Source organism: Alosa sapidissima, chromosome 1 (assembly GCF_018492685.1).
Source record: "Alosa sapidissima isolate fAloSap1 chromosome 1, fAloSap1.pri, whole genome shotgun sequence".
NCBI lineage: Eukaryota > Metazoa > Chordata > Actinopteri > Clupeiformes > Clupeidae > Alosa > Alosa sapidissima.
Window position 1 is genome coordinate 9,904,338 of NC_055957.1, and position 26,604 is coordinate 9,930,941.

At 42.1% G+C, this 26,604-nt stretch overlaps 3 protein-coding genes across 4 annotated transcripts in view; 1 reads left to right on the plus strand and 2 right to left on the minus strand.

Moving 5' to 3' along the window:
- Positions 1 to 4,192, minus strand: part of LOC121706910 (macrophage mannose receptor 1-like) — a 30,342-nt gene extending 26,150 nt beyond the window's left edge. Inside the window, exons 1-9 of the mRNA XM_042089048.1 lie at positions 4,071 to 4,192; positions 3,314 to 3,700; positions 2,477 to 2,626; positions 2,172 to 2,327; positions 1,925 to 2,038; positions 1,643 to 1,780; positions 1,376 to 1,552; positions 687 to 844; positions 16 to 129 (exon numbers count right to left, since the gene is read on the minus strand). Of these exons, the coding sequence (XP_041944982.1) occupies positions 16 to 129; positions 687 to 844; positions 1,376 to 1,552; positions 1,643 to 1,780; positions 1,925 to 2,038; positions 2,172 to 2,327; positions 2,477 to 2,626; positions 3,314 to 3,700; positions 4,071 to 4,137 (1,461 nt within the window). The 5' untranslated portion in view covers positions 4,138 to 4,192. The remainder of the gene's footprint in view (positions 1 to 15; positions 130 to 686; positions 845 to 1,375; positions 1,553 to 1,642; positions 1,781 to 1,924; positions 2,039 to 2,171; positions 2,328 to 2,476; positions 2,627 to 3,313; positions 3,701 to 4,070) is intronic.
- A 1,812-nt stretch (positions 4,193 to 6,004) lies between these two features.
- LOC121707093 (serine/threonine-protein kinase pim-3-like) lies at positions 6,005 to 9,812 on the minus strand. The gene is made up of 7 exons (XM_042089394.1): positions 9,741 to 9,812; positions 8,948 to 9,551; positions 8,070 to 8,164; positions 7,923 to 7,973; positions 7,209 to 7,587; positions 6,379 to 6,555; positions 6,005 to 6,258 (listed from the first exon to the last, which is right to left on the minus strand). The coding sequence occupies exons 2-7, from the start codon at positions 9,384 to 9,386 to the stop codon at positions 6,146 to 6,148; spliced, it is 1,254 nt and encodes a 417-aa protein (XP_041945328.1). The 5' UTR covers positions 9,387 to 9,551; positions 9,741 to 9,812; the 3' UTR covers positions 6,005 to 6,145.
- A 2,631-nt stretch (positions 9,813 to 12,443) lies between these two features.
- Positions 12,444 to 26,604, plus strand: part of si:ch211-106h4.4 (MAM and LDL-receptor class A domain-containing protein 2) — a 28,276-nt gene continuing 14,115 nt past the window's right edge. For both annotated transcript variants that reach the window (XM_042089004.1, XM_042089013.1), the window contains exons 1-27: positions 12,444 to 12,543; positions 12,809 to 12,901; positions 13,215 to 13,343; positions 13,441 to 13,540; positions 13,661 to 13,823; positions 13,969 to 14,206; positions 14,292 to 14,414; positions 14,697 to 14,824; positions 15,039 to 15,273; positions 15,665 to 15,939; positions 16,852 to 16,942; positions 17,074 to 17,214; positions 20,238 to 20,366; positions 20,537 to 20,664; positions 20,815 to 20,980; positions 21,157 to 21,276; positions 21,839 to 21,993; positions 22,359 to 22,454; positions 22,659 to 22,749; positions 23,007 to 23,129; positions 23,554 to 23,656; positions 24,000 to 24,153; positions 24,949 to 25,174; positions 25,284 to 25,398; positions 25,639 to 25,768; positions 25,900 to 25,978; positions 26,465 to 26,604. The exon at positions 26,465 to 26,604 is cut by the window's right edge and continues 22 nt beyond it. In XM_042089004.1, the coding sequence (XP_041944938.1) occupies positions 12,516 to 12,543; positions 12,809 to 12,901; positions 13,215 to 13,343; positions 13,441 to 13,540; positions 13,661 to 13,823; positions 13,969 to 14,206; positions 14,292 to 14,414; positions 14,697 to 14,824; positions 15,039 to 15,273; positions 15,665 to 15,939; positions 16,852 to 16,942; positions 17,074 to 17,214; positions 20,238 to 20,366; positions 20,537 to 20,664; positions 20,815 to 20,980; positions 21,157 to 21,276; positions 21,839 to 21,993; positions 22,359 to 22,454; positions 22,659 to 22,749; positions 23,007 to 23,129; positions 23,554 to 23,656; positions 24,000 to 24,153; positions 24,949 to 25,174; positions 25,284 to 25,398; positions 25,639 to 25,768; positions 25,900 to 25,978; positions 26,465 to 26,604 (3,699 nt within the window). In that variant the 5' untranslated portion in view covers positions 12,444 to 12,515. The remainder of the gene's footprint in view (positions 12,544 to 12,808; positions 12,902 to 13,214; positions 13,344 to 13,440; positions 13,541 to 13,660; positions 13,824 to 13,968; positions 14,207 to 14,291; positions 14,415 to 14,696; positions 14,825 to 15,038; positions 15,274 to 15,664; positions 15,940 to 16,851; positions 16,943 to 17,073; positions 17,215 to 20,237; positions 20,367 to 20,536; positions 20,665 to 20,814; positions 20,981 to 21,156; positions 21,277 to 21,838; positions 21,994 to 22,358; positions 22,455 to 22,658; positions 22,750 to 23,006; positions 23,130 to 23,553; positions 23,657 to 23,999; positions 24,154 to 24,948; positions 25,175 to 25,283; positions 25,399 to 25,638; positions 25,769 to 25,899; positions 25,979 to 26,464) is intronic.

The following is a 26,604-nucleotide window of genomic DNA, read 5'->3' on the forward strand; positions in this document are numbered from 1 at the left end:
GGAAAGCACACTCACAGCTTTGCAGCCAGTGTTCTCAGTCTCAGATTTAGAGGAAGATTGAGAGTTTCCAGCTCTTTTACAAATGAACCCATTCTTTTCTTCACAATTGGTATCTGCCCACTTTCCATCCTGATGGCACAGAGACAACAGTGACTTTCCAAAAACCTTTAACTCTCCTTACAACTTAAGCCTACTTTAATGTGTTTAGATAGACAGTACATTGTAGGTGGTGGTACGCGGGGGAAAAGGTTTGGGAACCGCTGGTTTAAAGGATGTTACTGTACACCCAAAACACCCATGACTGATTAAGAAACATAAGAACAACCCTTTTGAACAATAATAACAAAATCACATTGTTAAATTAGTAAATGTGGACTGGACATGCCTTAACTGTGTCTTTGACCAGGCATTACAAATCGCTAAAATAGGGCCCTAAAAACCAAAGAACATTTAAAGGAGAACTCCCGCAATTATTCACACTGTTTGTAGCCTACGAGGGAAAAAAAACCCGAAATCAGTGCTACCTAGCTTGCTGCAGCCAATAGCTAGAGCAACCAGGCATCTTTAAAATCACACCCCTAGTAGATGCAATGATATTCAGCCTAAAGTCGGGAAAAGAGTTCAGTACACAATACTGTAGTTAAGTTGACGAGTGGTCAAAACCATTGTCAGCAACTGTATCGTACTTTGCCCCCCATCAGGACGCAGTCCTCCAGTACAGAGCGGTGGTGAGATGGCTCCTCAGTGTCCCATGTGGTGAACGTGACGGGAGACTGATCGCTCCACTCAAACAGCAGCTGTGTCTTTTGGTCATTCAGACCGATCCACAGCTTATCTGTCTCCACTGCAAAGGGAACGAGCAGAGGGCAGGAGAAACACTGATGATTGATTAATCAGAAATTGCATGATGTGTCTTTTCATAAGATGGTCTTTTTTCAGATTCATTTAATTTCATTCATTCATCTCTTTTAGACTTTGACTAAAGTTTATCAACAAACAATGATCTCATGCAAGAACTATAGCTATTGTGTGTGTGTGTGTGTGTGTGTGTGTGTGTGTGTGTGTGTGTGTGTGTGTGTGCGTGTGTTTGTGTGTGTGTGTGTGTATGTGTGCATGTGGAAGCTGTGGTTAGGATCATGCACATGGTATGGATTTATTTTGCCTAGCTGTTAAATCAGTTTTAGTCCCACCTGAGACTTTGCACTTTGCCCTTCATTCAAATTAGGGCCTTTAGATTATTTTGCTAAATTTGTTTACTGGGAGTTTGTTTACATGTTATAAGGGGAAAAAACAACCCAACCCCACAGGCATACTGTATGTTAAGTACTGTATACATCTGTTAAGAATGACAACACTGAAATCTCATTTCACTCACTGTATCCCAGCTGTGAGAGCACAAAGCTTTGCTCCTCTATGTCATGAATGCTCACTAAATGTCCACCAGCATTCAAACACTGACTGTTAGAATCCTTCCATGTGCTCTTTGTACGATTCAGAAAATAGCAGTGACCTGCATATGGAATCCATGGAGCACTGCAAGAAACAGGTGGCCCTGAGAGACAGAGGGAGGGTTGTCAGGTGATGAGGAACTGAAAGCATTTTATATCAATAAATGAAATGTAATGAATGTGGAACTGTTTACCTGGAGTAACAGCAGGAATCGTGGTTCTTTTCTCGCAAATATATGCATGCTTTTTTGAACACAACTTGTTTTCCCAGGAATTAGTTTCTATGGTGTTCAAGGAAGCACAAGACCATCCCTCAGCACGGCTTGGCTGGCCTGAAGAAAATGGTTGAACACGATTTAACATTTTACAGCATTTAACATTTGTTCTTTACAGATACATACATGTCTTCAATCTGAAGCATTCACAGTGTGAGAATCATTAAATTATGTAGAGAGAGAGAAAATAACACAACACACCAACATCCCATCTCAGGTAGCGAAATGGAGATCCATCTGTCCATTGCCAGCCGCTCTCAGTGTTCAGTTGGTTTAGCCCAATCCAAAAAATAGTTTGAAATCCACTTGTGATACCTTTGTGTTCAAATTAGCTTCAGAATTAGCACGACAGAACTGATTTATCTTACAATAGACATACCTTTCTGTGGCAACTGAGAATAAGGCAGACAAAACAACATGACAAATGTAATCTGAGCTATTTGGTCACCTGATATGTAGGTTTGCTCCTGGGGCTCAGTTATACTCAGCAGGTCTGAGTCCTGCTGCTGGCAGCTCCTCCTGGCTTGGTGCCAAGTGAGGGCGGAGTTTTCGTTGACCTGGTACAAGACGCCAGTCACTGGATTTTTCTTCCAGTCCTTAGTTGCTGCAGAGTGTAAAGAAAATGCTGATTATTATCTTGAATCAGTATAACTGAGGGCATCGCAAATCTTGAGGTGATTAGAGTTTTGGTCTATCTGTTTAACTCAAACCAATTGAGATAAGTATATTTTCTGGAATATAAAAGCAACTTACATTTAGTGGGACAGAAGCCCCAACCATTCGGGTAGTCTCTGTCAGTCAAACAAGTCTGTAGTAGGTTACAGTCTGAGTACCAATTTCCCTCATATTTGAACGGAAAATGGCATGGACTACCATAGGCGTTGCCCCCAATTGTGTACAGTTCTGTTAAAACAATTTAAGGTATTAGTAAAATTCCAACAAAACATAAAAACATATATTAGCATAGCACATATTTGTTTTCTTTTTTCAGTAACAATTGCCATACTTTAACTGTTTTATTTCAACACAGTTCCAACTTCCCTTTTAGCAACAATGCTGCATATGATATAAAATAGCAATTCCATACTGAAAACCTGCACTTTACTACCATTAAGCTAAGGGTAACAATTGAAAGTTCAGTGTCTATTTGAAGAGTTTGGTTCCAAAACGCTATTTAATGAATTTGAAATATATTTTTTTACATTTTGTTTTCCAAGTAATTTCAGTAGAACTGTAATGGGGTATTGTTATATGATTTATCTTTACTCAATCAAAACAGCAAAACTGCAATTTGATTGATATTACCTGAAATACACAATTAAATAGGCTGACTTTTTATTTTTTTTAAAAACGGGTATGTGTTTTGGAACCAAACGCTTCATTTGTACCTGGGTACTGGTAGTTAGTGTACTGCACTTTTATGATACTGTCTCAAGGTGAGGTGTAATATAATGGAAGTATCCTGACCCAAAAATTGTTCAATTATGACAGATTTTTAGCAACTGTTTGACATCATAACTTGGTCCACTTGTATTTAATGTACTGTAGTCACTTATATTCAACATAACCAATAAATTCTACTCAACATACCTTGGTATGGCTGTGAGCAAAGGCCCTCTGCAGTGCCATGTATTAACCACTGACTAGCAGCTCCAATGTCTTGGGTGAGTTTCAGAACTGTGTTTACACCTTGAGATAAGAAAAGATTGGTTCCCTTCAGATTTAACAGTGTGCCATTCTTGCACTCCCACTTTTGGAGATCACTTGTTTCATCACAGATGTACCACTGCAGGCCTGAGCCGTCCGATTTGCTCCCAGCTCCCAGACATCTGCTCATCTGAACATTAAGGATGCGGTCGTTGGATGTCCAGCGGAACTGCTGACTCAGTTGGTTGGAATCACAGTAGAACAGCTTCAGAGGCTGATAGCCTTTTAGGCATTTGTTTACATTCTTGTCGTACATCAAGAAATTATTTTCTATTGGACAAAAAACAAGGCAGTAGATTGAAAAACAATGCTAATCTGAAAAACAAGTGTTCCATTTAAATATTTTTTTAAGGCAATCCTTAAAGAGATGATTAGCTATAACACTGACTTAATCAGTGATGACCTCAATAACCATCAAACGGTTATTAGAAGCCTAATTAAGAGCTTTAACATTGTTATTAGTACAAGCAGTAGCCTAGTAACAGCGGTGATAGTATGACAATGATGAATTGTAATCAAACTCAAAATAACCATTCCAATAATGACAACTTAATTATATTAACATGGTTGACTTTAATTGAATGAGTTTCAGTATGATAAGGTACACACTACAGGCTACATTCTTGCACAGTAGGCATACCTGATTGACTGGAACACAGTGTGACATGAAGTATGACCAGAGCCATTGCCCATGGTGTTGTCCTCATTGTAGCAGACTTCTGCCTGTACAAGCTCTCTGTGTGTGTGAAGCTAGGCTCTAAAAGCGTGAGCCAAGACTGAAAGTGACACAGTCAAAGGAGCGGGCTATATATGACAAGGGGCAAAATCAATGAGTCAGCTGAACAAATTTCAACATTTTTCAGTGTAGCTGACACGGTCATATACAGTACGCCTCTGATTATAGCCTATTTCCCCCCAGGAATTGTAAACACAATTTTGCACAACCCATTTTTGAATGATTACCATTTGTGACTGCATGTCAGATAGACAGGGGCAGATAGACATTTATTTGTGAATAACCAATAATTATAACATATTTGATTGATATTATTAATTCACTCTTTGATTAATTACTATAATAAAAAATAGGCCTAGGTTGTCAGATCTATATGATACTTGTTGATTTACTTTGATGAATCCAATTAATCATTCAAAATTTCATGTCAACTCTTATGTTGTTTTTGTCTTTCTAACTTTATTTTATTATATTGTCCTGTAGCATTACATGGAAAAGTGCCTTCTGTAAAACTTCTGTGCAGTGACTAATATCTCATGCTTGGTGTCTCTGGCCATTCATCTGGTTGGAGTTATTGTAAAGGTGTCTGCCATCCCATCATCCACTCATGCAGAAGAACCTGCTGCAGAACTGGTCTCCTGGTGGGGTCTGGGGAGGCACCAGTAAGATGGTTCTCCAATGGACTTGGAGGCTGTGATACAGTTTACTGGGTTTTCCAGATTTTTACTTCTCTTTTTTGACTTCTCTGTTAATTACACTTCCACCACTCCTCCTACTACCCTTTCCTAGAATATCACCATTGATGTAGACCTTCGAGAAGACATCTACAATTCATAGAAGTGAAGTTCCCAGTCAGAAAAAGCTCTTGCTTGTGGCAGCTTAATCATTTATCCTTAATACAATGATTCACTACAATGTATGAGCTTATGTCCCCGATTTTGCACCCTGGTGCATGGTGTAAAACTCGTTTTATAAGTTTATTTTCTTATTTTGCACATTTATTTTTTAAACAACGTGCCCAGAGGTGTGGCAATTAACAACCTAGGGAGTGGCCTGGCGCATTGTCTAAAAATTGCTATTGTACACCACCTAAAACGCATTACGCCACTGACCAAGAGAAACCGGGTCAGAAGTTTATGGCGAGTTGTTTATGTTATTTTAAGAGCACATTGTCAACAGTCATATTGGCGGGTGCACAACGCACCATCCTTCTATCATCCGTGAACGTGCACCAGCGCACATCCATGCAAAACATTAGAAATTACACGCTTTCCGCCGTTAAAGGGAATGACAGATGTCATTCTCATTGGTTTAAATGATGTTACGCCCCAAACACACCCATGACTGATTACCTAGGAACACCTTGTTGCGTTATGCGCTCTACGTTTGATAACGAAAACACTCCCAATGTGGACTGGACATCCTACTAAATTTGAATAAGCTTTTGACTAGTGACGATGCGCTTTAGACTGTCACGATAGGGCCCTAAAATTGATTTAGGATGAATAAAGCTCTCTTTCACACATGATAGTGTTGCTTATTTGTCAACAAAAAACTTTTAAATAGAGAGAGAGGCAGCATACTCCACAATAAAACAAGTTAAAAAGTTCTGAGTGCTCCGGTCATCCCTGGGTTTAGTCTCTTTGAAGTAGCTCAGCCAGTTTCTCTTCTGAATCAAAGCTTCTGTCTTCTGATTTGTTTTTTCAATGCTTCCCACTCCCACTATCTCCACTAGGCTACTGTCTGCGTTCTGAAAAATACTGATATACTGCCTGGTATTTTCTCTTAATGCTGGTTGTCTGTATATCATAGCTATTCAAATAGAATTTTAACATCAGTTTTTATGGTGTTTTTGTCTTTCCAACTTTATTTTATTATATTGTCCTGTAGCATTAGATTGAAAAAGTGCCTTCTGTAAAACTTCTGTGCAGTGACTAATATCTCATGCCTGGTGTTTCTGGGCATTCATCTGGTTGGAGTTATTGTAAAGGTGTCTGCCATCCCATCATCCACTCATGCAGAAGAACCTGCTGCAGAACTGGTCTCCTGGTGGGGTCTGGGTGGAGGCACCACCCAATTAGATGTTTACATTCTAAAAAACAAAGCAAAACTTTTTCTTGACCTCTACTTCATCATAGTCATCAGGGTTAATATTACCACCACTCCTACTACTGCTACTACTAGTATTAATAATAATAATAATGATAATCACCTTCAGAAAGTCCTTTTTTGAATTTTAGCTGACCAGCAATTATCTCTGACCGTTTGTTAAAAGGCAAGTCTCCACAGACCATGCTGAAGAGCAGGATGCCAAGAGACCAGATGGTGGCAGGTCTGCCACTGTACCTGCCATCCAGGAGCCACTCGGGGGGACAGTACTCATCAGTGCCTGACATACAGAATAAGACCTGTCATTCACCCAAGTCATTGGTAATGTATGCCTGCTCCACACAACTATTCAAGTTCATTCTAGTTCAGTTTTCCTTTACTGCATCTTAGTGCTTAATTTTTTTAATATTAGTGCTTTAATAAGGTCTGCTCACACAGAAAGGTAAACTAGTCTTTCTCTCCTAAGGGCTGAAGCAGGAGGCAATTAAAGGTACCGTCAGTGATCATACGCAATTTGAAGCCTATAACATTTTTTGTCACATTCAGCAATTATCTCCTCATGACCGCTATATTCCTGTACACTGATAAAAAAAAAACCGGTCTCTAGAGGCAGCTTAGGCTCCGAAAACTGGAAACCAACAAAGTGGGGGCAGCCTGTCCCGAAACAAAACCCTGCGTGGAGTTTCTCTGGGAATACTGAAGGGAAGAGTGAGCAACCTTTGGCATGTTTTGTTTGGTCCTTGGTTAAAATATGTGCATTGTTTTGGACAAAAGCGTCTGCTAATAAATTTACATATAAATAAAAATAATATAAACACAAACAAACGCGACTTCCTGCGCAATCGCTAACTGCACCTTTAAGTATGTCAACTTATTATCTTAACCACAGGTTGGTTATTAGCGTTAAGAGCATCCTCTTCCTCAAACTCTGACCAGCAAAGTCCCGGTACATGGTATCTCTCAGCAGGTCTCCACAGCCAAAGACAATCAGCTTGACACGGAGACTGTCCGTTTGCACCAGCAGATTCTCCAGCTTTATGTCTCGATGCAGGACGCCTCGCTCACAGCAGTGCAACACCGCATGCGCCACCTGCAGCATGACCACACGCGCCAGGCACTCGTCCAGTCGGCCCCCCAACTCGTCTATGAAGTCGAACAGGTCCATGCAAGGGTAGGGCCGCTCCAAGACCAGGATGAAGTTCTCTGGCTCCTCGAACCAGTCCAGCAGCTGGAGGACATAGGGGCTGCTGGGAGGCTGGCTGACCAGGTGCATCAGTGCCACCTCCAGAGGTAAGGCTTGTTTCTCAGCAGGCTGACAGGATGCAACAAAGGGGATATGATTACATGCAGGGATGCAGAGTCATCATGCAGGTTGCTACAGTTTCAGAATTCAAGGTTTTGTATCTCCAAGGGAATTTACAGCACAAAGTTTTGTCTACAACTTATAACATATAAGATACAGTATATAACATGTACAGCATTATGTAACATACAACACTATTAGTAACAGATTAACATACAACACATTCACTTCAGGTGGATGATATGCATTATGGATGATATGCATTATATAAGCAGGTGAATGATATGCATTATACTGTGCAAATTGCCATTTACCTCCAAGCAGCCCACACAGTGGCCACTTACCAGTTTTAAATAAGGCTCACATCTATATTTTTTCACATATTTGATAGCAACCTGCAAAGACGAACCAAATGTATACCAGTTAATAAAATGAATTCCTGTTCCATCACTCATGAGTTGATCACTGTGAGTCACTGGCTGCACACTTGCCTGAGTTCCATCTGACTTCCTCAGTCCAGAGTAGACTGACCCACATCCGCCCTTCCCTAGAATATCACCAGTGATGTAGACCTTTGAGAAGTCATCTGCAACTCACAGAAGTGAAGTTCCCTGTCAGAAAACCCTCTTGCCTGTGGCAGCATAATCATTTCTCCTTAATAAAATTGATTCACTACAATGTATGAACTTAAAATTGATTTACTAGGATGAATAAAGCACTCTGGTCAGCCTCCCTCTTTCACACATGATAATGTTCAGTGCCTTTTCAGACCTCCATGGGCCCCTAAGCAAAATCTTGCTAGGGACCCGGTTACTCTGTGGGCCAAATTGTAACTATGTTTTTTTTTACAGACGCGCCTCAGTGCTCTCAATACAATCCCTTTCCAATTTTGAATGTCTTGTCTATTGAAGTTACCAAATATAGTGTTTTGCCCCATAAAGGACTAGCATAAAGAAAATAATTGTGTGTAAATCACCTTCACAGCCATGTACATCATGTAATGGGTACATGGGTAATTTGGTTTCATGATCATCTTCTTAATGTATGAGACACTGTCACTATATAACTGTCGCTAGTTTGACTCAAGGGGAGACAGGGGAGGGGACCTTCATTAACTTGTAGGGCACTACACAACTTGCGTAGTGTGCGTATAGGGAGATCCGGCCCTGTGTGTGTTTATTTGTCAACAAAAAACTTTAAATAGAGAGAGGGAGGCAGCATACTCTTTTTCACTATTCATTTACCACTGAGGTTGTATTCTGAGTGGGCAGATAATTCAAGTAAAGCTTACTCTATAAGGAAATTACCTAGAGGATAGATCACCCCTGTCCCTGCTCAGAATCAGTGAACAGTATACAGTAGGTCTCACCTGTTTGATTTGGGCCCTGGCTGGGGGTAGCTGGTGCTGGTGGGACCTCGGATTCTGAGGCGGTTCTGGTATATGACAGCAGGGTCCTCCGACACACGGCGGTTCTGAGGAAGAAGATTTTGGGTTTCCTCCTCAGCGGCCTCTTCACCTGTCTCACCGCATCTCTTTTTACCCTGCCACTCTCTACACCGTTGCCTCCCATCTTTATGCTATCCATCTCTCCCTCCCCGCAGATCTCTCTATCCTTCTCTACCGCTGCTTCTTTGACTGCATCAGCAGGCTGGGGGCTGTGTGCAGACTTGTTGTGCAACCTCTTCTTCTTCGTCGTCAAGCTGTCCTGCTTGGGTCCTCCTTTCTTTCGCCCCCATTTCAATTCATTGCTTCCTTTTCTGCGGGGTCTCACCTTCCTGACAGTGCACGGCTGTTTTCCTCGCTTCATATCTGCCTGCTCTCCGCTGTAATGTCTATCTCTGTTTGAACGACACTTTATAGGCTACCTACCAGGTTTTGTGGTGTTTCACATCAATGTAGGGGCATTTTTTGATCACACTGATGTTTCAGGCGATGGTTGCCCGTCCTTGGGTCAATGCACCCTGTTGTAGGCCTATGACAGATGCAATCAAAAAACTATAGGCTGCTGATTTGTCTGTATAATACTTGTAAATTATTATTATTATTATTATTATTATTATTGTATCATTTTGGTTGGGATTATCATGTAGTCTATCCAATATTTTCCGAGCGTATCAGAATTGTTATTTGTTATTTATATGTTAAAGCCAGGTCTACATACCAAAGTGATGTAGACTAAAAGACGTCCTGGTGATTCATTGGCTTCAAACCAGCCATTGTAGTTTTATTTAACTGGTTTCGAAATATAGTTCCGAACAGTATTTGTCACAATGTAATCTCATGTAACAATTGTCTTGCGTCAGCATTCTTTTTAATGGCTGCATTTCTGTTTGTTATGCTTATTTGGGGCTCATTGCATGCTAGAGCGCAGCTGCTATCGAGACAAAGTCCAACATGCTCATTGGTAGACTCATGAAAAGCAAATTTACAGCTATGTGCTGGTTTATGCTGACGTGGTCTATGTCTAGCTGTGCAGTGACGGTGGCTATCACAAAAGCACCGCGATGCAGGTTGGAGTTTGGGAAGATATAGGCTAGCCTCCGTCAATGCACAAATATTTAATTCTCTAACAACCAAACGCCATTTCTATGCAGCAGTATTGTAAACAACGGTCACTTCCTCAGGTTGATAATGTCAACTACTGCAACGGTACTTAACGGGAAACTATTTTACCAGCAAGGGTAAATGCGTGTTGGGACTCAATTATTAATTCTAAAAGTGTCACTGGTTGAACTTGGTGGGAAAGGAGTCATTAACGGCGGAGACACTATCAATTGAAGCGGATTCGACTCGGGAGGGTTGCCTGACGAGCCATTTGCTGCCGCTATGGTGCGTCTAGATTTCTAGGCTTTTATCAGGAGGCCCCAATGATTATCACTTTTGCTTTCCATCTGTATACTGTGTCCCCTCCATGCTGTGTCCTGTGTAGCAAATGCCTGAGCAGAGTAGCCAATATGATCAGCGCATCAAATCCAAGTGCTGCTAAAACTTGATGGCTGCTAAAAAGGCTTTCCTTGTAAGACAGAATATCCACATGGGATGGGTATTTTTTTTCTCCAGTTTGCGAACCCTTTTAGTAGTGCGCCAATGCCAGACTATGGCACATAGGCTACTCAAAGTTGTGTGTCAGTCTAGTACCAGTAACCTTTAGAAGCACAGCCAAATCAATTATATTGTATGGTCTCCATCGTTTTCGCACTTGTTATGAAAGAAAAATAAACAGCTCATAGGTTAAAGGAGCCAAGTTAATACTGTAATACTGACATACATACCCAAACTACACAAATGCAGAAAGCCGATAATGTCAGTTACAGCAAATTAGATGTTCATGTGCTGTTTTGTTTATTGGTCATTTACTTTTTAAGCTACAGAAGATTGATAAGATAAGCTACGTTGCATGGAACTGCAGATGTCAGCATAAATCTGACCTGGACATGGTTTCACTTATTTCATTATGCAATGGGCAGCGGGACCCCAGCATTTTGATAGCTCCAATCTAGTTGGATAATGCATACTGATGTGCAATAAACTGTTTAAACTGTTTTCTCAGACTCAAGGTCACTTTACAAAGCCAACACAAACAAAGCAAGACAACACAAAAACAAACAGACAGTCAAAAATAAAATTGCAATGAGTCTAAGCAGTGGCGGAAGAGGAAAAGTGTTCCTGAAACAGAAAGGTCATGAAAGGAAAGGAGGGACAGTCATGGAGGGATTGAGGGAGGGAATTCCAGAGCTTAGGAGCCATGGCGCTGAAAGACATGCCACCTAGGGTCGAGAGTCTGGTGCGAGGGACAGAGAGGAGATTTTGGTTAGAGGATCTGAGGGAGCGGGAAGGAGCGTACAGTAAGAGATCAGAAGGTCACAGAGGTAAGGAGGAGCAAGGTCATGGAGGGCTTTGAAAGTGAGTAGTAGAATTTTGAATTTGATTCGGGACAGAACCGGTAACTAGTGAAACTGAGAAAGAGTAGGGGTGATGTGTGCAGATCTCTTGGTATGAGTGAGTAGTCTGGCTGCAGAGTTCTGAATATATTGTAGTCTTTGAAGTGTTTTAGTGGGGAGGCCAATGAATAGGGAGTTGCAGTATTCTAGGCGGGATGTAATGAAGGAGTGAACCAGGGTCTGTGCATCGGTGGTAGAAAGGAAGGGGTGAAGGCGAGCAATGTTCCGGAGGTGAACGAATGCAGTTTTAGTGAGGAGGGATTTAATGTGATGTGGGGGTCGAAACTGAGTGAGGAGTCAAGCAGTATTCAGTGTTGTCTTACCAAACCTTTCTATTTTTGTGTCCAGCAGACTATTATGCTTGTTATTCAGGATGACATAATTAAGTCAAGTTCTAGAAAAAATATATGAACTGATGGCATCATTGGGCCATCATTTAAATTTTCACATAGGCTATGTCAGAATGCTCTGACAACCTCCACCCACCCATTTATTGTTGTGCCAGACACAGCTAGGATGTTTGGTAGTGGTGGCAGTGGATAAGTAACTAACATTGTTTTTCACAGGCTATACCTCATAAAGCTGTCCTGAAACTTAAACAACACTGCTGTGTGTTGTATAAAAACAAATAGTACTTCCCATCCTGATTTTGAGAACAGTAGCATGCTACCTGAAACACTCTCTGAAACATGTCAAACGTGTGCAACAGGGAGCAAGGAGCAGTTGGGTTCAATATGAGCTGCAGAACATGAGTCAATCATCAAGGCCTTTTACCAGGGCGATCATGGCCATAAAAAAATCCACAGGAAGGAGTTAGATTTACAGGTGTACACTGTGGACTTGCATACTTCTGATAAGAACTGGGTGAGATAAAGTGTGGATTTTGCCACAGGGGCTTGCACAGTCAAACAAGGTGTCTTGTGGGTGAAGACACATGTGGATATTCATGTCACTGTCTTCATAAAGTATTTTTCCAGGTCTATGTTTTCTTCAAAATGAGAGCATTCTTTATTCTTCTGCTAGGTAAGGGAGTTGCTAACTCTACCGTACCACTCATTGTTTGTGTGTTTAGTGTACAATCACAAGATGTCCAATAAAATCTTGATATTCATGTGGATCCTATGTGGGTCCATGTGGACTAATAGACTAGCAGTCTCTTAAATATACCATTAACTGAAATAATAATTGACTTTCATTTTTAAAATAAGATATTTGTGCATTGAATAGGACAGCTGGTGTAGGCCCATAACCCTGATTAATTGTATTATTTTCTTTCTTTTTTTTTCAGTGGTCCAAGCTGTGTCCTCTGGTTCTAATGGAAAGGCACAGAACATGATGAATGAAGGCATCAGTGGTGACTCTTCTGGATCAGATGACTTTGGTACCTTTATGACATCTCTGTGTCTTAATTTTGTATTTATTCATATGCCATGTGACTTTCTGACATTATACACGGTTTGCTGGAAAGCATTTACTAATCAATCTATATGCCAATGTATTGATGTTTGATCATTTACAGATTGCAATGCACAATATTCAATTCAGTATGTTGATAATCCACAAATTTGAATCATACTTTGTTTTGTCATTTATCATGATGTTTTTTTTATAATCAGTCATATTCTGAATAAACAAGTATCTTGAATTGCTCCTTATGCATTTGCTATAGTATTTCTACTTACTGCCTAAAATAGGGTCATGTGACTTTGAGCAAAACGCCTGTGGGTGGAATGATACCAGTAAGGATGAATTTAAATGGAGACTGGAGACGGCTAACATCAGTTCCATACCAGGCTTTGACCACACCACTGGACAGCCATACGGTATCTGCTACATGCCATTTCACTAATGCTAATTGCTGCTTAGAATCAGATAAAGTGCGAGGCAGGTGACCATCATTTGTGTATGTAAACCTCACAGGAAAAGTCATGCATGTAGAAGGAAATACTTCCAGCTTATATTCAGTGGCTGTGCTGGAAAGATCTTTCTTTAAGTCCACTGCTCTTGCTTGCCAAATAAGGTAGGTGAACTAATTACTACTGTACATGATTATAGATAAACTTTAACCACTGGCAAAAGACTGTTACTGGGACTGTGCACTAACTGCTGAACGATCTCTTGTTTTCTGTCCTCCCCCAAGTTTCTGGTACCATCTTCATGATGATATTGGAGTTAGTTCAGGCCTTTATCTGAGTGCTTATACAAATACTTCAGTATTCAGTCTCTGGAGCATAAGGAAGGGAGCAACTAAAGGCTGGGAGAATGCCACTGTATTTATTGGGAATCGACCTGCGGTAACTAAGGTATGGATGACAGCTGTCTGACAATGATGTTCTTTGGTCAAGAGACTTGTTTATTCGGAATATCACTGGTTATAAAAAGCACACACACTGTTTGCGTATTAGCTCATTTTGATTTGTTGTATCTTTGTGTCTCATTAAATTACAGTTGGCGTTTTCTGTAAATCCATCATTCATTGGGGAGCAGGATGTTATGTTGGATGACATCGTCTTTCATAGCTGCAATGAGGGGGAGGTTCCTCCTGGGTACGATTCCCTCACCTGTGACTTTGAAAAGGACACTTGTGCCTGGTACCCTGACCACTTTGCTAGCGTCATGTGGAGAAAAGCTAAGAGTCCTCAAAACTTTTACCCTGCCCCAGAGTTTGACCACACCACTGGCTCAGGTATGAGGTCATCACATTCTGCTATTGACTCAGCCATCTTCCTTTAATATGTGCTCATGTGTAATTTACATTGGCTCTTGTTCAGGCTATTATATGTACATTGGGACTAATAGGACCACTAACCCCTCCATGACTGCCAGACTGATAAGCTACCCTCAAAGGACTCAGTGCGTCAGCTTTTGGTATCACATGTATGGCCCCAGTATAGGTAAGAGGGAAAGAGATACTTTTTGACTTAAAAGAAACCCTTTAATATGTTTATAAAAAGAAAACAGCATGGTGCAACTCTAGTGTATTCTTCGTTAAATATTATGCAAACTCACTCCCTCTTTTTCTATGTGATGTCTGGACCTGTACTTGATGTAATTCATATATCACTGTAATAATTATGAAAGTGGTTGCACTCTACTTGCCTGATAGGGTTGAATGTGTTTAACCCAATACATACTGCCCATGTGTATTTGCATCTAACACTGCTCTAATATCACAGGTTCTCTGAAGTTCATCACTAAGCGACCAGGTGAAGAGGAAATTGTTGTCTGGATGAGATCTGGCACACAAGGGAACAAATGGCGCTTTGCAGATCTCAGTTTTCCAGCTAGTGATCTTCCATTACAAGTAATAGTTTCATTAATTACATGTTCATAATATGTTTCCAGGCCATTGATATCTTTTCCAGGTCGCAGTGTGTTTTGAGGCTCAGGTCATCTGAGGATGTGTCATAAATGAAATGATGTAATCTCCATTGTCCTTATGTACTCTCGTATATTGCTTTGAGTACCTTGCATTACCCAGTGTGAAGACACCATACTGAATTTCACCTGTGTGTCAGTTCATTTTCGAGGCTACTCTGGGAGGGACTGATGGCAGCATTGCGATTGATGATGTGGACGTGTCGAATGGTGTGGACGGGTCCTGTCCAGCAGAGCGAGAGTGCACTTTTCAAGGCTCCCTGTGTGGCCTGCAACGTGACTCGTCAGCAGACTTCACTTGGGTCAGAACCACGGCGAGCCTTTCCCCCAACACCTCCAGTCCAGCCATTGATCACACCTTGGGAACTGCTCATGGTGAGACTACACGACTGCATCCTAAAATCTGCACCTTGACCTTGCTCTCTGTTTTTTCATTGCCGTTATGAACTCACAACCCCCTGGATTGTGCTTAAAGCAACACGGCTATCTATCGGCTATAACCGCACTATGCAAGTTTGCCAGATCGGGTAGCGGATCTGTAGTTCGATGGAATGAGACATAAGAAACTACAAATTTGACTTGCTTCTGATGTCGCAATACATACTTTCATAAAATCATGCAATCAACGTACTCTACCTTGTCTGTAGACATCGTTATTTCCAAAGCCAGTGCTGGATAAACAAATACTGTAGCGTGCGTGCGACAGGAAAAGTGCTTTGGTGTTGCTTTAATTGACATCTGCATTAAAGATGTTGTGTGTTTTCAGGATATTATCTCAGTGCAAATCTTTGGAAGCATGGTAATGGCAGCCGAGGTCGGATGCAGACCGATGTGAAGGCCGCGACACCTGCGAGTGGGGAGTGCTGGATGTTCTGGTACCACATGGATGGAGAGGACGTGGGAGAACTCAACATCTACCTTCATCAGCCAGAGAAGCCTGGCACTGCCAGCCTGCAACCTCTGTGGGGGAGGAGAGGTGACCAGGGGGACCTCTGGAGACACGGCAGGGCTACTGTGCACAGTCCAGATGCTCCTTACCAGGTGGGGCTTTCGCCATGTAGCCTATACACGCGCGCGTGTGTGTGTGTGTGTGTGTGTGTGTGTGTAAACAAAGTCTCTCCTTGTGTTAATGAATGTGACAGCTAAAATTTGATGGGTTCTAATTGGCTATTAGCTTTTTATCGTTCTCAAAATCGCTCTGAAAGTGATCCCCAACGATATCGTTCTTCATGTCAATATCGTTAGTTTGTGTGTGAATGTCATCATTCAGTTAACGAGAACAATATTTGTTTATAGCTATCGTTATCGTTATCGTTCTTGGTGTGAATAACCCTTTAGTCCGGATATGACTTCTACTTTATTACCATGAACTCAGTGCACCAGTTCAAGTTACTGTATAAAAGAAATAAAAGCATTTATGGACACGGAGCACCTATACACCAGATCACCACCTCACCCACATACTGTATGAGAATTTTCTTTTTACTTTTTGTGCTAAAAGACCTTAACTTATCAGTCATAGTCATAGATAACAGTCTCTTTTCATTACACAGTAGTTGAACCATGCCATATAAAGAGGGGCATGAACTCTTTCATAGAATTACCATATAATTATAGACACTAAGGGGTACTGCCCAAGAAATATCTACTGTATCAACTACTTATCATCTATCAACAATTCCCATGTAATTCTGGTTATAAAATATTTTTAGCTACTCTAGGTATTAAGATATTGAATAACACCCCATGAGGCTGATCTTTGTCCCACTCACTCCCCTGTAAACAGCTGCCCGAGGGTTGGGGTGCTGTATACAGTTAATAACTGAATATATTTAAAGTACAATTACCTTGCTGCCTTATGGATGAACACTGAATCCTTCATGATCATCATATGGGCTAATGACAAATGGGCTAATGACTGAAGTTTGCTGCTGCTCTTCACTGTTTTACCAGATTGTTTTTGAGGCAGTCGTGGGTGATGGCTTAACGGGTGATATTGCCATTGATGACCTAGAGATCCTGAATGGACCTTGCCCACTGGAAGGTGCGTGTAGTGTTAGAGAGGGCATACCTGCACAAAAAGTATACCGGTAATGCACTGTAGACTGAACAATTAAGCTCATATTAGTTATTTGTCTAAAAAGGGAGAGATTGCACAGTATGTGTTTCTTCTAGGCTTTTGCGACTTTGAGAGGGACTTGTGTGGTTGGCTAAACAGACCACATAATGTCACAAGGCAAGACTGGGACTGGACCTCTGCCATAAGTGTGGGACCGTTCAGTCCTGATGTTGACCACACAACCAATTCTGCCCTGGGTAGGACTGTGTGCTGACTCTGTTTTCATACTTCTCCTCCTCTTCCTCATCTTCCTCCTCCTCCTACAACTACTACCACTACTACTATTATGACTACTACTACTATTACTACTACTACTACTACTACTAATAATAATAATAATAATAATGATAATAATAATAATAACAACTAGATGTACCGCAGAGCGGTACAAAATATGACCGCCGCCCAGTCCAGCACATTTTTTCCACAAAAATAAGTCACCCTGAAAGGCATATATGATTCTAACTGTCTCACTGATTTGCATTATGCACACTCAATTCTCATGGTATCTGCTAGACAACAAGTACCAAAACATGATTAATTCATAGATTTCACATGTAAAATACATTTTATACAACCCCACCCCCATCTTGCCTGTTCATAATTCTGAGAAATTCTTGAATTGTGTGCATGTGTGCGTGTACATGTTTATGTTTATGTGTGTGTGGGTGTGTGTGTGTGTGTGTGTGTGTGTGTGTGTGTGTGTGTGTGTGTGTGTGTGTGTGCGTGCTTGTGCTTGTGTGTGTGCCTGTGTGTGTGTGTGCATGCATGCATGCGTACATATGTCTGCTGTGTGAGTATGTGTTATACGCATGATTACTGTGAATGTATGTGTGTGTGTGTGTATCTGTTTATGCACATGTGTTACCTACGGTTCTCAAGATATTCACAGAAAACTCTGTTGGTGTACGGTCACTAAATGTACACATAAATTAATTTATTGTATGGCTCCCCGTCAACGAAAGTCCACGAAACTTGGCGTGCATTCAGAGGGTGTCATAGCGATCATAGCGATTTCGTGCAGTTTTGACCATGTTAGGTCACAGATACCTGCGATTACAACACCTCATTTTTACTTTTTTGTGTTTAACTAGGTGGCGCTATACATGAAATGAGTGGTTATGGAATGGGTTGACATGGCCCCTTAAGATCAACATACAAAAAAAGGGTGGTCCTCCTAAACCCTACGGTTCTCGAGATATTCACAGAAAACTGTGTCTGCCCTACCCTCCTTTCGGGGGGTCCAGTCCAGCGGGGGGGCTACAGATCAAAACGAAAAACGAGGGTTCCATGCTATCCATGCCCACCAAGTTTCGTGTACCCCGGTCTTTCAGTGTCCCGGGAATCCTTGACGGAAAATTTGCCATGCGAAAAAAAAAAAAAAAAAAATCTGACTATATTTATTATGATTATTATGACCACTGCGTAGTGAAGCGGTGGTCATATAGGTTTAGTCAGAGTTTTTTTCTTCCGTTTTTTTTTTTTCTTTCTTTTTTTTCGCATGAGTAATTTTCCGTCAAGGATTCCCGGGACACTGAAAGACCGGGGTGCACAAAACTTGGTGGGCATGTAGCCCCAAAAGGATAGCATGAAACTATTGTTTTCGTTTTAATCTGTCGCCCTCGAGAACCGTAGGGCATAGGAGGACCACCTTTTTTTGCATGTTGGTCTTAAGGGGCCATGTCAACCCATCCCATAACCACTCATTTCATGTATAGCGCCTGACATGGTCAAAACTGCACAAAATTGAAAGTGTAGGATCATTATGACACCCTCTGAATGCATGCCAGGTTTCGTGGACTTCCGTTCATGGGGGGGCCATACAATACATTTATTTATGTGTACATTTAGTGACTGTACACCAACAGAGTTTTCTGTAAATATCTTGATAACCATAGGGCCTAGGATGACCAATTGTTTGCGTATGTTTGCCTCCAGGAGCCATGTTAACCCATTCCATATGCACACATGTGCATAAACAGATACACACGCACACACATACATTCACATTAATCATAAGTATGACACATACACACACAGTAGACATACAGTATGTACGCATGCATGCACATGCACACACACAAGCGCACACACAGTTTCATACACAAGCACATGCACGCGCACACACACACACACACACACACACACATAAACATAAACACGTACACGCACACATGTACACAATTCAAGAATTTCTCAGAATTATGAACAGGCAAGATGGGGGTAGGGTTGTATAAAATGTATTTTACGTGTGAAATCTAATGAACTAATCATGTTTTGGTACATTGTCTAGCAGATACCAGTGAAATTTGAGTGTGCATAATGCAATTCAGTGAGACAGTTAGAATCATATATGCCTTTCACCTTTTGTTTTTAGCCAGCAGCCAGACCAGCAGATACTCTGACTTTGCTGAATTACTGAAGCTAAGCATGCTTAGTTAGTACTTGAATAAGAGACCTCCTTGGAAGAGAAGGTTCCTGCTGGAAATGGTGTTGGTGGCTGGCCAGTAGGTGGCACTCTTCCCTGTCGCCAAAAGCCACCAAACAAATATCAATCCCAATGCCCTATTGCAGTGACAGGGACACTGTATTGCAGGAGATGTTTTCCTTTGCATGAATGTTAAATTGAGGTCTTGACTCACCATGGTTGTTAAAGATCCCATGGCACTTATCGCAAAGAGTAGGTGGTTCCCTGATTTGCTGGCTAAATTCCCAACCTGGTTCATTCAAACTTGTAATCATCCTCCCAGTGTGTAATTGGTTCATTCACTCCTTCACTCTCCACCTGAAAGTTTGAAACTAGTGTGTGGTGAACATTCTGGCACATAATGGCCGTTGTGCATCACTCAGATGGGTGCTACACATTGGTGGTGCTTAGTGAGATTCCGCCTCTCCTGTGAAGCACTTTGAGTGTCAAGAAAAGTGCTATAACTATAATATGTTGTTGTTACATTAACCCTTCTCACCCCACCCTACCCCTTTTTACTCCTGTTAAATTACTTGTTTTTGTGGAAAACATGTGCTGGACTGGGTGGCGGTCCTATTTTGTACCGCTCTGCGGTACATTTAGTTTATATTCTGATTATTATCATTTTATATTGTTTCTTATTTAGTAATATTGTGTGGTGATCCTTTGTTCATATATGTTGGCTTTTCTTGTTTTGGTGGTTTTATTTTTAACATGATTCAGCAATTATCTGACAGTGTGGTTAACTTCCAGGACACTACATGGTCCTTCCTTTGGCTGATCGAGAAATGACACACGCATATTTAGAGAGTGAACACATGGAACCAACTTCCAATGGTTGCCTTGATTTCTGGTTTCACATGGAATCATGGTTTTATGATGGTAAGATATTACATACAGTGAAAACAAATGATATGTTTGGCAATATTCTTAGGCATGTCTTCAATATGGATATTCATTCAATAACTGTTGCTATCCATTTCAGAAAGCCCGAAATAAAAGCTTTTTTAAGGTAGATGGAATAAGTGGTTTCTTTGTTTCTCTCTCTTCAGATACAATAAGGCTCACAGTGTATATGAATGGTTCAGGTGTCTTGCACTCTCTTTGGAATAAAACTGGCGACCAGGGTAATGTGTGGCATCACGTCATGATAGATTATATGGCATCCAGTCGATTCCAGGTGGGTGAATAGTGACTATGCATTTCCTAATAGTGTGTAAGACTGTGGCATGTCTGTTGTTTTGCTTCTTTTTTTCTAATTGCGTTTGTGTTGTTGCTCTGTGGTGATAGAAACATGTTCACTCTAACGTGGCGGTTCTTTTTCCTGCAGATTGTGTTTGAGGGGAAAAACGACTATGACGCTGGCAGCATTGCCCTGGATGACATCTTTTTTCGGCCAAATATAACATGTTCTGAGCTGCTTCCAACAACACCTGCACCTACAACTGAAGCCACCACCCCTTCTGTCTCATCAATGGATTGCAACTTTGAGGAAGGTGAAGAGAGTTCACTTACCTCATCTGATGTCCTTGTGCAGTGTAACTAGATGGATTTAGATGAAAAAGGGACTCATATTTTGTTCAGTTTGGTGATTTATTTATGATTCTGTTTTTGCATAAGTAAAAGAAGCATGTCTTTATGGTTTACATGGTTTATCGTTACTTCTTATCAGGTCTTTGTGAATGGGAGCAGGACACAGAGGACAGCTCTGATTGGCTCCGTCAGAGTGGTCTTCAGGCAAATAGCCCCTGGCTGGGGCCAGCATATGACCACACAGTTGGAAATAACAAAGGTAGATTCCAGCAAACAAACCTCATTCACTTTAATGCTTTAATTATGACATTCTCTTACAGGCTAGCAGTTCGAATCTGAGGAATAAATTAACATTGAAGAGTTTATGTTGTGTTGTGTGAAATGCAGCCTGCTGTACCTGTATGTTGTGTTGTGTAAAATGAAGCCTGCTGTGTGTTGTGTTGTATTGTGTGAAATTAAGCCTGCTGTGTGTTGTGTTGTGTGAAATGAAGCCTGCTGTGTGTTGTGTTGTGTTGTGTGAAATGAAGCCTGCTGTGTGTTGTGTTGTGTGAAATGAAGCCTGCTGTGTGTTGTGTTGTATTGTGTGAAATGAAGCCTGCTGTGTGTTGTGTTGTGTGAAATGAAGCCTGCTGTGTGTTGTGTGAAATGAAGCCTGCTGTGTGTTGTGTTGTGTTGTGTGAAATGAAGCCTGCTGTGTGTTGTGTGAAATGCAGCCTGCTATGTGTTGTGTTGTGTGAAATGAAGCCTGCTGTACCTGTATGTTGTGTTGTGTGAAATGCAGCCTGCTGTATGATGCCCTGTTTTGTTTGGGCCTTTGGAAGGGTTTTATCTGGTGGTGAACATGTCGGGAGATCAGACCCCGAGGCTGGCCAGCATCTCTGTCCCTGTGCTCCGCCAGGCTCCTGACGTCTGTGTGGGCTTCTGGTACCACATGCTCGGCCCCTCTGTGTCCAGTCTGGACCTCCAGGTGCAGACGGTACGTACATGGTGGGAGAGTAAACATGCATACCTACATGGTCACAGAGTAAACTTCCCCAGGTATTTCTTTCAAGGTACTTTGGGGGCCCCAGGCATAAGGAACCTAGTAGCAGCAGCCCCTAGCCCCCAATCCCTAACACGCACTGCTGCTAAAGTATAAACCATATCATAGTTTATTCCAATATTCAAATGTCAGGATCACAACAACAGCATTTCAATGATGCAAATGATACATCCAGTTCATTAACAACATCAGTTTTAAAAACTACAGGAAAAAATCAGTGGTCAAAGGCTTGAAAAAGGTCAACTCTGAACTTTGTATTGCCACTTGTCATCATGTAAGTAATCTCTGTGTGTTTCCAGAGGATCTGGACATCGGTAGCTTGGACAAGAGTTGGAACACAAACAGCTGAATGGTTAAATGCACAAGTTACTATTCATACTGTCGACATGCAAAGAGTAAGCTCTGCCTCATCAAGGCATTAACTCACTTACAACATATATGCACGCACACACACACAGACACACACACACACACACACACACACACACACACACACACACACACACACACACATACTGTATACAGTCACACAATCACACATGCACACATACATGCATGTCATGTACTGTACTGTAATTAAGTGACTCTTCCTGCCACAGGTTCTTCTCTCCGCTCACTTGAACAGCACTGGGCCTGGCTTTATAGCTGTGGATGACATCACAGTCAGAGAAGGACCATGCCAGGACCAAGGTACGACAGCAGAATGGGCCTGGCTGAATCTGAATACGTCAGCCAGTGGCTTGTTATTGCTGCATTTCATTGACTCTGTACTGTACCTGTACACTGCTAAATGACAATAAAGTTGAATCTAATCTAATCTAATCTAATCTAATCTAATACACCATTCAATTGTGCCCCTCGTCCCTAGCATGTTTACAGCCAGCAAAGACTTGGTTCACAGGAGATGTTCTCTGAAAGCTGCTTTCACTTCTCCTGTCCTTGTACAGATCCCTGTGGTTTTGAGAGCCAGTTAAACTGTGGTTACGAACAGGATGTGACCAACAGTGTTGACTGGGTGCGTGTGAGTGGAACTGCAGAGAGAGTGGACCACACCTACAGAACTCAGCTCGGTGAGTGGACAGCAAGGAGGAAGCTGGCGAGTTCCTGTGAAACATCGTTTCATCGTGTTTGTGCCAGCATTCCGATTTAGGAGTTCCCCTTCCATCTGTGTTTGTCCAGTTTGTGTGTGTATGTGTCTGTGCGTACGTGTGTGTGTGTATGTGTCTGTGTGTACGTGTGTGTGTGTATGTGTCTGTGTGTACGTGTGTGTGTGAGAGAGACAGAAGGAGAGACAGAGAGAAGAGACTGTTTGAGTGTGCCCATCTGCCGTCTCTGTTTTTCTGTTCACTGTTCACCATTCCGCCTGGACAGTGTCCTTTATTGCCCTCCATCCAGGGCCTCCCTATCCCTCCCTCTCCCTCCTCCCTGCTTCTCTCATTCATGTCAGCCTACAGAGACAGTTCTGAGGAGATTCCTCTGGTTGTGTGCTGACAGGTCACTCCATGGCAGTGCTCTCAGCAGACCTCCAGAGGCCTTCGCTCTCTCAGCTCCTGAGCCCAGAGAGAGGCTCCACTCCTGGGACATGTCTGCGCTTCTGGTGAGGCCCATGCAGTTCAACACTCCTGCAGTTCCTCATCCGAGTGTTTTGAAAACCCTGCGCATGTGTATTGCATATGGACAGATTCATAGCATGTGTACATCAGCAGGTTCACAGACAGATTATGTCATTCATTTTTACACACATTGCAGTGTGTGCATACACACACACACACACACACACACACACACACACACACACACACACACACACACACACACACACACACACACACACACACATATATATATGTATCATACAGACAGAGAAGGGAGAGAGACAGAGAGAGACAGAGAGAAAGAGAGAGACCAATCTAAATGACCAATTGTCTGTCTCTGTGTAGGCACTGGATATCAGCTGATCATAATGACTCTCTCTCAGTGCACCTACTACAGGAAGAGGAGCTGGGTCCAGCGCTGTGGGCTCTGCCAGGACACGGCTCCTCTCCTGGCTGGGCGGTGTCAGAGGTCACCGTCTCCTCTCCTTTTAAACACAGAGTAAGCACCTTCATCCCACCGGTACTCCTGCCTGGCTCCTCATGCTGAAATGTCTACGCTCAGTGTTTAATGGAACATGCCAACGCTTATGGAAATAAATGTCTGTGTTCAGTGTTCTAACCCCCACATGTGTCTGTGTTCAGTGTTCAAACCCCCACATGTGTCTGTGCTCAGTGTTCAAACCCCCACATGTGTCTGTGTTCAGTCTTCAAACCCCCACATGTGTCTGTGCTCAGTGTTCAAACACCCACATATATGTCTGTGCTCAGTGTTCAAATCCCCACATGTGTCAGTGTTCAAACCCCCACATGTGTCTGTGTTCAGTGTTCAACCTCCCACATGTGTCTGTGCTCAGTGTTCAAACACCCACATATATGTCTGTGTTCAGTGTTCAAACCCCCACATGTGTCGGTGTTCAGTGTTCAAACACCCACATATATGTCTGTGTTCAGTGTTCAAACACCCACATATATGTCTGTGTTCAGTGTTCAAACCCCCACATGTGTCGGTGTTCAGTGTTCAAATCCCCACATGTGTCTGTGCTCAGTGTTCAAACCCCCACATGTGTCTGTGTTCAGTGTTCAAATCCCCACATGTGTCTGTGTTCAGTGTTCAAACCCCCACATGTGTCTGTGTTCAGTGTTCAAACCCCCACATGTGTCTGTGCTCAGTGTTCAAACCCCCACATGTGTCTGTGTTCAGTGTTCAAACCCCCACATGTGTCTGTGTTCAGTGTTCAAACCCACACATGTGTCTGTGCTCAGTGTTCAAACCCCCACATGTGTCTGTGCTCAGGTGGCTTTCCGTGCTGAGCTGAGCCCTGACCCTGGTGCGTGGGTGCTCCTGGACGACGTGTCGGTCAGGGCTGGGGCCTGCACCCCTCCAGGCAGCTGTGACTTCGAGTCGGATCTGTGCACCTGGCTGAGTCAGGCCGAAGGGGCCCCCCACAGGCATGACTGGGTCCACGCAGACGGCCATGCTCAGGGTCCTGGGTCTGACCACACAACCCACTCTCCTGACGGTGAGGCTCTCCTCCTCTCGCGCCGCTTTGGCCTCTGCGTCCCTATGGTGTCTCTATTACCAATGCAAACTTCAACTGGGTGTATTTGTGTGTGTTACTGGCTCTTCAGGAAGGTTCTTACTCAGCAAAACGCAGAATCCCAACAGTAAGGCTGAGCTGGCCTCAGAGTGGCTCCAGCCAGACACTGACACTTGCTTTTCTCTCTGGTTTCTCACGGGTGGGAGGTATGAATGAACAACATTGTATAACACGATTTGAATTGTTGTCCACTCTCAGACAGTATATAATTATGTATATATGTACTGGCAAATATTCATATACTGTAGAATGAAACAAACAAAAAAAATGACAAAAACGAGATATGCTGAATACATTCTACATGTTAGAGTGCAGGTTAGAATGTACAGTAGAAAGTGAAAGGCTGGTTGGACAGTCTGGGTGTGAAAATGTATCTGTCATTTTAGTGACTCAGGGACACTGCGTGTGTTCACGCACACTGTGGACAATAAGCAGGACCTGCTCTTTGAAAAGTCCCAGAGTGGACAGACGTGGAGTCAGACGTCACATTCTTTACGTAGGCCCTCACATTTTCAGGTATGTTGGATCGAATTTGAAACAAGTCAGTCTTATTATTTGTTTGAATATTGGTAGAGCATGTAAAATGTACCTTTGAGTCTGTTACAAACCTCTAAACTGATTCATATCACTCATATCCCTACCATAAGATTATTATAGAGGCAGAGTCTGGTGGTAAAGGATTCATGGCCATAGATGATATTCTGGTGACCCCAGGGCCTTGTAAAGGTGAGAAAACCGCTCAAATAACTACAGTACACTGCAAAAACAGCTTATCTAATAAAAAAAAAGTGATTGTTAATCTTATATTTGGATCAAAAAATCTAGTTGGTATTGTTTTAGTATTAAGAGACTTACTTAGCACATTCTCGTAAAATCATTTGACTTAATTTAAGAAGAGTTTGACTTCTTTTAGGAATTCTCTTCCTGAAAACAAGCAAATTTGTCTGCTAGTGCGTCATACCAAATAGATTTTTTGATCCAAATATAAGATTAATAACACATTTATTTTTTGCAGTGTAATACTGTATTATAATGGAGGAGGGAATGACAGTCTTTCTTTTTGGGTTCTTTTAGTGAATGAATTAAAGTGGTTCTGTTAAATAAAGTATGTTTCTCCTCTATCAATTCCATTGCGCATTAAACAAACCTAACTGTAAATAAACACGGTAAGATAAGACACTATCAGTTCTGAGTTCCACCTTATTATTTCAGACAATGTGCCCATCCTTGATTTCGGCCCTTGCCAGTTTGAAAATGGCACATGTGACTGGCAGGATGTCAGTGATGGTCAGTTCAAATGGCAGCGGGATCGCAATGGCACTGCCACAGCTAACACAGGCCCCTCTGTTGAC